Below are 8,771 nucleotides of genomic sequence, written 5' to 3' on the forward strand. Positions count from 1 at the left end.
ATTTTTAAACAGCATATTTGAGGGAGTAGTTATCAGATATGTCAATACCGACTAACAGATTTCAAACAATCGAAGCTTTAGTGTGACAAGAAGACAATTTAACTTTTAATTACTGTCAAATATGATTCAACTTTCTATATGCTATGCTGGTGCAATCAAATTAACATTACATAGACAGGTCTAGAATGCTAGTGTTGTACATATACATGTCAATCATGCAGCACTTACAACTGTGAACAAGTCGCTTGGATACTCATAAAGCTCTATTGTGTATCCACTTTATAATTATAATACATGATATAATGCAACCAGCTACAACTTAAAAATAGTAATGTTGTAAAACTTATCAATCTACTTCTATTTCATTAGGGATGAGAGATAGATAGGACTGAGCATTTCTGAATCTGGTGCTGGATATCTGGACATAGACACACTTCCGGACAATGTTCCTTATAGGAATAGCCAGCAAGTCACTTCTTGGTCTCAAAGATACTGCCAGCCATTTTTGTTGAATTAATGGTACACCTGTCGGAGCCAAAGGTCTAGCATCAAAAGGCAGCACTAGTGCAGCAGCAAAGTCTGCCATGGATGGAATTGGGCTCACAAAACAATCTATGAGCCCAAACTGAGTGGTTCCCACAGACTTCTGAAACTGGACCACACTGTTCATCCTCTTTGATTTCAAGTAGCCTGAACTGCAAAAGGTCTTCCCACTCCAACTTGCTCTCGTGTACAGTTCACAAGCTTCAGGTGCCTGCCCAAGTACCATCATCAAAGCAGAGACCTGATCTGCATCCAAACATTGTTTTCTTTTACACTTCAATGCCACCTCATTGCAGTTATTCTCGGATCTGCATCATACATACACCGCTGTCTTTCAAACTCACAGTTAATTATCTCCCTGTCATTAGCTATACCTCACACTTGAATGGGACAGTGATTCGTGCAGTGCTTGAACTTCCTTGCTCTCTTGACTTATGTTAAAGGCACAATGCTCACGGTGCCATCCATTAACAATCTGCAAAAACAAATGCAATCCAGAAACTCAAAATCATGAAAGATAGACTGTACCTGTTGGTCAGGATAACGCTTCCCATGTACCAAATTCCTGAGTCTCAAGTTGGCTGATTCAAATTCAAAGCATGAATGAGTCCATAAAGGCCCAAATAATTTGACATGATCGACCAGATGTGTGAGTAAATGAACGTTCATAGAGCAGTATTCCAGACCTGCAAAAAAGTACTAATGCTCGTATAATTACAGCAAAGTGCTGATTTACCGGTAAACCATACATAAATGCTGACACACACACACACACACACACACACACACACACACACACACACACACACACACACACACACACACACCTGTCAAATATGCAGAAGTTATTGCATGAGAACAGTCCTGAGTGCCTTGTGTGTGTGTGTGTGTGTGTGTGTGTGTGTGTGTGTGTGTGTGTGTGTGTGTGTGTGTGTGTGTGTGTGTGTGTGAGTGTGTGTGTGTGTGTGTGTGTGTGTGTGTGTGCGCGCACGCGCGTGTAATACCATAATGTAGTTTCATATCAGTCACAAACTGATTCAATGACTGGTCGATGGCTAGTAGGTCATCTGCAGTTATTGACGAGGACAGAAGAGAATGAAGTGCAGAAGCCAAGCAAAACGCATGAATCCAATACTGCTGATCAAGAACATCTGCTAATACAGGGACCATGTAATACAACAAAAATGCCCGGTACTGAGATGCTGAATATAACAGTAACAATCATATGTCAAAAGAGTGAAACTACAACACAAACTACATTTACCCTTCCAATCACTCATCTTAGATATTAACCCTGGCTTTCGTGATATCTCTGTAGGAGGAAAGATACTTGACAATCTCTCGTCAATCAGGCCAGTGTGATGCCCAATGTAGTACGGATTAGTCTTGTTGCGACTGTTAAACCATAGATTGAGTAACATCTTAGTGACTCCTAAGAGAACACAATGCATGTAGTCTATAGGTGTCTGTTTGACTACGTCAAATTCATCAAGCCAGCTAAGTGGTGAGTAACCCTTTACTCCCACAACTACCTGCAAGAATCAAGAAGGCAAACTGATAAGAAAGATGAAAGGGTCACCTACAGTATATAGCTAGCACTCACTACATGCAATGCCTACCTTATTTGTTTGGAGAGCTACTTGAGCTTGATGACATACAGACTTGTGCGTTCGCTTAATGGCAAGAGACTGTTGCCAGAAAGATGTAGTGTGGCCTCTAAGCCTTGGTACCACTTGCCCTTTTATTTCACACTCTGAGCATCCAAAGCAACCGTTGTACTGTTGGCAGTGGAGAAGCAGAGCCTTAGCTGGTAAATCTGCCACACAGAACAGTACTTTCAGACGGCATCTTTCAGGTTGGCATTGTGGGCGACAAATTTCAAAACCTGCATTAATAAATTCTTCTTGGTACAGCAGTATCAGATGTAACAGACAACACATGCATTATCATTGCACTGGTACCTTCAGTATATAGTCGATTAAGTCGATCAATGACAGGCCTGAGAAACCAGTGCATCGGTGGTTTTTCTTGTCTACACCAAACTGCAGCAAGAAGAAGATATTTCTTTGATGACCTAATTTCAATATTTCTGTTATATTATATTCACACATGTTACTATAATTGCAGGCATACCTTAGAGTAGGTGGTAACTCATTAATTCTGAAATACACTGGCCACATGCTTGTTTGTGGTGATTTAAACAACTGAACTCCATCGGTATTCATTCCCAGTGTAAGGTGGAAGATATTCTGCGAGTATCCAGACTCTACCAATGATTGATAAACTTGTCCATCATAAACGTCGCTCAAGGTTACACAGCCATGCCGTCTGCCAAAGTTGATTTCAAGTGACTTATAAAATTCAGGATGATCTATAAAGATTATAAGTTCTTAGATCAATTTTAGAAAAGAAACAATGCTGCAAGCAACCTGCAAAAAGAGCCTGTATCTGGTTTTCAATCGGGAGTTCAAAAAAATACAGGGGCTCTTCAACACCACTGTAGAGGCAACCCGCTGTCAAGCACGTTGACTTCTCTTTCATCAGACTCTTGCAGCAAGGACAAAGATAGTGAACAATTGGCTTGGCTAACTGTGTTGTTAAATTTATGACAGCCTTATTGAAATGAAATCCAGACTTGAGTACATCTGGCTGTTGTGGCAAAAGTACTGAAATAACTTTCATAAAATCACACAAAGCGCTTTTTGAAAGCCTATGACGTTGTGCTAACTGTGTGAGCAATGCCAAAGTCGCTTTGGTAGAGATTAGAGACCCTTCATACAGTCCATGTGTTGTGGAGATATCACAAGCCGCTTCAGCCTCGAGATCATGCACATCTCGTGTTTCAATGCCCTCCTCAACATTGTCAGCTTCAGAGTCTGCTGAGTCTATAGCTGCTTCAGAGTCTGCTGAGTCTATAGCCGCTTCAGAGTCTGCTGAGTCTATAGCTGCTTCAGAGTCTGCTGAGTCTGCTCCATAGTTTGCCATGTCTGCTTCACTGCTCCATCCACCATCATCACATTCTAGATTGCTGTCATCATGATCAGACATTTCCTTCCTAGATGAAGGAAATGTCTGATCATGATGAGAGCAATCTAGAATGTGATGACGTTGGATGGAGCAGTGAAGCAGATGTGGCAAACTCTGAAGCAGACTACTTGATTCAGCAGGGTCATCAGTACTGTCCACCTCATCAGAGACATGTCCAATTGCAAACGGCCCAGGGATCATCTCCTCTTGGCTGTGATACTCAACTACCTGCGCATCAACATCAGCTTCTAGAACAGACTGATGAGTCCACATGTGGTTGGCATCTGACAAATTGAGAAAATGAGAACAGGAAGTTTCTCTGGGAAGCTGTAAAACGTGCTGGACATCGACTTCAGCATCCTGCAGGTATGGAAGAAATATCTAAAGCAATTGAATGAAGAAGAGAATATCAAGTTTCTAATTGGCGAGGGAAGCGAGCTTCTCTCTTTTCATGGCAATTGAGGTCGAGATATATATTTACATATTTATATATCTATATGCGTACCTCAGCACTTGTCATATATGGATTTATGGCAAAACGGAAAGATGGATGAAAAAACCAGGATGCCAGATGAATGCAATATTGACTCCGTAACATATGCGCAAAAATTGAATCAAGGGTCCCCTTTCAAGGGGTCGACTCAATTATAATTTCTTGGCGAGAAGAGTGAAATGACTCTCAATTTGCTCCCTTAGCTAAGTGACTAATAAGAAAATATACAAAAGGAATTGAAAGAAAAAGCTAGAAGAGAAAAGTCTGTTTTCTGATTTTCTGCGCGTTAGTTTGACAGAAATTATTGCTACGCAACCATTGCTAGGCGCTACCGACCATTGCTACGCGACTAGCTAAGTAAACGCGTGAACGAGCAACTGAAAAACTGTTTTCTGAGTTCCCGCGTAGAAGAAGAGAAAAATCTGTTTTCTGAGCTTCCGCGTGCCAGTTTGACAGAAATTATTGGTAGACAACCATTGTCACGTGACTACGCGACCAGCTACCTAAACGAGTTAGACGATTGAAATGTGAACGAAGAAGTGAAAACTAGAAAGCTAGAAGATCTATAGCAACTATAAGTCTGTTTCCGAGTTCCCGCGTTTGTTTGTGACGCAACAATTGTTATGCGGCTACCGCGTAAGTAAACTACGACTTGCAGAACATGCACCTTCGTTCGCCTGACACAATGCTAACGAGCACTTTACTAGTAAGACCTCTACTATAAGATGAAGCACGTATACGAGCTATCTAGACCCTAGGCTGCTATCTAGTTGTTTCTTGCTCACTAGTTCTACACTACGACTGCAATATGACTGTAACTGTTTCATCACTAACCGCATTTACTCATAGTGCTACCACGCGCAGCTGTGTTGTGATGCACAATCTAGCGATACTAATTATCCGTGCGTCGTTGCAACATTTAGCTAAAACAACGTCCTGTTTGACCTCAACAACGAGACAACCAGCGATATGATCACATCACACCACCTCACATTGCAGCCTTTCTCATGACAATTTAGCACAAACCATCCGCTAGTTACAAACAAGAATGGCTGCATGTGCTATTGGGAAAATACGAAAGTTATGCGACTAGCGTAAGTCTAAAGTGAGAGGCGGACAGAGTAGATTGACAGGTGCAGGGTGTATATAGTACTAGGCCAAACATAGTAAAACTAACACTAGCGATAACAATAAGCGCATGCGCAATTGGCAGAAGTTTATCGTTCAGTCGTTGGTCTAGAGAGCGGTATTACTATAACCCCAGTGTATGCGCGCCTCAGCTAAGTAAATGAAGAAGCACCAGAGTGCTAAAGCCTCGACTGTTAGCTCATAGGTTACAATCTAGCTATGTCAAATATTACTAGGTGATGACAATCAAGCCGGTTACGAACATTCATGATCTTGCCTAAGTAGTTATGATACCACAATCTTGTCGTGTACGATTACACTGTGAGTCAATTTTACCTCTACTAAACAGAGCGTCTTGCACATGCACACAAAGGTACAGATAGTAGCTACATGCACAGTACGTACGTACACCTTTAATTGCATGCCCACAACTGCTAGACAACTGTGCCTACATGCAAGCCGACCATCAGACTTCATACAATGTTGATCAAATCACCAGGCCGGGCTAAATCGTACCTATACGTACCGCACCGGTTTTTTCCAGTTGTTGCGAGTTTGCTTGGGAACGCTTTCTGAGCAGTCGGTTTCCCAAGATTTGTAGGGACCTCGACGTCTGCGTCTACCACTATCCATCAGTTTACGTCACACTAGGAAAAGGTAACACTCTTCAGAGCAGGCACTGATATATAGCACCGCCAAGATACGAGTTTCATACCTTACTCAAGCGCCCATCGCTGATCACCCTCATGTGGCCGGAAACGGTGACAATACTAAGCGCATGCGTTGCGAAAGCCCGCCAATTTCGGAGTAACTGCAAGACGAGAGTAACGTGGCAATGTCGAGTCGCCGTGAACGTTTTGGCACACGTCTAGACGTCAGCGCTCTGCTCCTTCCGACTACTACCAAAGAATGGAGGAAACTCTACAAGAACTGTATGTGTTTAAAGATACCGCGCAGCTGCTACTAGATACACTTGACTGAGCGTGCTCCAGCACCTCTCGAGAGTGTGAGCTCGCTGCCAATCTAACTTACACCTCTTCTAGATGTCTTTGATATTCTCTGGGAAGACGGTATCACCGCGCAGGTAACATCTTCCAAGTTGACCCCCGTGGATGATGATTACGCGGTCAAACTACAACCAGGCAGCATAGTCACTGCAATCCACAGCGGAAGTAGATACAGAGCGGTCATCCAAAATATGACAGAGACATGTCCAGATACTTCAAAAGAGGTAGATGTCAAAATCCCGCCAATTCCTATAGTGCTAATTACCTGCCATTGTGTTCCTGCAATTAGCAAAGTTCAGACTTGGTCAAAGCGTCCACACCAGCAGCTTCAAGCAAACGTGTACCAAAAAAGTGCAAGAGAGCCTTGGCCAAGACATTGGATTTCTTATCCGTGAAATCAAAGGAGGTATATATATACTGCACACAACCCATTCAGTTTTTGCATACACACACACACGCGCACACACACACACACACACACACACACACACACACACACACACACACACACACACAAAACCAATGCACCTTCAATCTGAGCAAGCAACCAGACGTTCTGTCTCCACTTCAGATTCAAAGTCTACACAAACAAAACAGTTTGGTAGCCACTGAAGCTCTCATTTCTCTGCAAAACCAAAGTCAGTCATATCAATCATTTTCTGAAAATCAAGTACCTGAGAATCAAGTACAATTACATTTCATTTTGCCAATGTATTGATACGTACCAGCAGTATTGACATGTGTAGATTATGCAGCTTGGATCACCCAGCCCAGACTCAATACACCAGGTCAGGCAATTCCACCATATTTGCAAGCATAATATGTAACACAATATTTGCCTGTAGACAATAAATACACAACAGAATTCGATACATCCTGAAGATGCCCCAACTACCTATCACTCTGCACAGGACAGTCAAGCTGGTCAGGCTACAAACCATTTATGTAGTACATCGCTCCCACTGGCCGTTGCACCCATGGATATAGCCTCTAGAACCAGTAGCAAAGATGCTGAGGTAACTAAAAGCTGCCATCAGCTTATTCAAGCATGCTACCACTCTAATCGATATTCTTGCACAGGTAACTATCATAGAACATGATTCTATAACATACCCAGAACATATAACATACCCAGACTCAGACAAAGACATTGAAGTTCTTCTCAATCAAACACCAGTAAGTCACAACTTAGCCATATGTACATAGTTATTACAAGTACTGTACTCGTGTATCATACAGATTGATGACAAGGAAATACTGCCTCAACAAAGTCTCGAAACACTTTTCCAGCAAAATGAGGAAATCCTCAGGAGATTGTCAATGATAGAAAACAAACTGGTAAGACAAATGAGAACCTTTTACACGAATAGTATCTTACACTGAAGAACCGAGTGGCTTTCTATAGGATGATGTACTAAAGACAAAAAAGAGGCCTCGACCTGATCACATCCTCACACCTATACACCAAACTGCACCCAAGAAGATTACAATAGAAACGCCAGAACACACCCCACAACAAAGCCATCAAAAGAACCAAAACATTACAACACAAAGCAGCCACGATCACAATCCGAACACAGCCAGTGTAAGAGTATACACTTTCAGTGATATTCATGCAGCACTGTGACATAGTCCCATTCGTCTTATAGGAATTTATTGATTTCAAGGGACAAAAACTCAACTCTAAGAAAGTAGCCGAAGCAAAACTAAAAAAGGGGCCATGTCAAATGGCCAATCCCTTATACGGTGTTTCTTCACCCACGAGGAACTTATGACCTGTGGAGTGGGAAGAGCGAAAAGTGGAGTATTAGGAGAAAGTAGACCACAGCCTGATCAACATCAGCTTCATCTCCTCATTGGTATCCATGCACAAGCTCTGTCATTCCTCACAGATAGACTTATGCACATGCATTTGCATTTTCTGTTTCAGACTTTGTAACAGAGACGTACAAGTCCAAACCATGGTCGCACTCGGAGATAATGACAGCAATCAATAAAGGCTTCTGCGACTACAGGTCGCATCCCCCAAAGGGAGTCTCGGCCAAAAAGTAGAACTCACTAGATGCAAAAGTAGAACTCATCACGTAGAAATAGAAATGTTATGCTGTTCTAGTAGAAACACGCCAGAAGAGGTCGAAATCTAGCAGATCGAGTCCAACAGATCTGTCAGTCTACGCGCACGCTCGCAACCGAACAGCGTGCATGCGATTCTCGTGCGTTCCGCATGCGAATATCCAAATGTTCCGCATGCGAATATCCAAACGTTCCGCATGCGAAGTGCGTACCGCATGCGATCTCCATGTTTACGTTTCGCATGCGAATGATAACTTTCCGCATGCGATAATTGTCACGTGGTACCAATTATGTAAATGAACTACGCATTTGCGAGTCGACCCTCATCGCATACGAAACGTATGCGAGTCGCATGCGAGTCGCACAAAAATTTTCTATAGGGAAGGTCCAGTCGCTCTTGAGCCTCCTAGATTCTTGATGATCTTCTGAGGAGAGGGTGGAGTCGATACAGCAAGTGCATTAGTAGTACAGTAGTAACAGTAGATGGTTGTTGCTGTTGT

General features: G+C 42.5%; 1 protein-coding gene across 3 annotated transcripts; it reads right to left on the minus strand.

Moving 5' to 3' along the window:
* Window positions 1-262: 262 nt before the first annotated feature.
* Window positions 263-8,368, minus strand: LOC134198075 (uncharacterized). Of its 3 annotated transcripts, XM_062667410.1 has the most exons (11): window positions 8,258-8,368; window positions 6,924-7,037; window positions 6,727-6,778; window positions 2,677-2,914; window positions 2,505-2,617; window positions 2,163-2,428; window positions 1,808-2,075; window positions 1,548-1,745; window positions 1,072-1,229; window positions 918-1,018; window positions 263-851 (listed from the first exon to the last, which is right to left on the minus strand). In XM_062667410.1, exons 2-11 carry the CDS (start codon window positions 6,936-6,938, stop codon window positions 347-349), a joined length of 1,914 nt encoding a protein of 637 aa, XP_062523394.1. In that variant the 5' UTR covers window positions 6,939-7,037; window positions 8,258-8,368; the 3' UTR covers window positions 263-346. The 3 variants fall into 3 exon arrangements, with proteins under 3 accessions (XP_062523394.1, XP_062523393.1, XP_062523392.1); XM_062667409.1 differs by lacking the exons at window positions 6,727-6,778; window positions 6,924-7,037; window positions 8,258-8,368 and adding exons at window positions 2,973-5,838; window positions 5,907-6,259 and having other exon boundaries at window positions 2,163-2,359; XM_062667408.1 differs by lacking the exons at window positions 6,727-6,778; window positions 6,924-7,037; window positions 8,258-8,368 and adding exons at window positions 2,973-5,838; window positions 5,907-6,256.
* Between the last annotated feature and the right edge of the window lie 403 nt (window positions 8,369-8,771).

This window comes from Corticium candelabrum, chromosome 2 (genome assembly GCF_963422355.1).
Source record: "Corticium candelabrum chromosome 2, ooCorCand1.1, whole genome shotgun sequence".
In the NCBI taxonomy this organism is placed as follows: Eukaryota; Metazoa; Porifera; class Homoscleromorpha; order Homosclerophorida; family Plakinidae; genus Corticium; species Corticium candelabrum.

Coding starts and splice junctions, on each gene's coding strand:
- LOC134198075 (XM_062667408.1), bottom strand. CDS start 3,843: ATGTGGACTCATCAGTCTGTTCTAGAAGCTGATGTTGATGCGCAGGTA. Junction 1,746..1,807: donor TAAGATGAGTGATTGGAAGG/GTAAATGTAGTT, acceptor TGTTATATTCAG/CATCTCAGTACCGGGCATTT. Junction 852..917: donor CTGTCCCATTCAAGTGTGAG/GTATAGCTAATG, acceptor TGTATGATGCAG/ATCCGAGAATAACTGCAATG.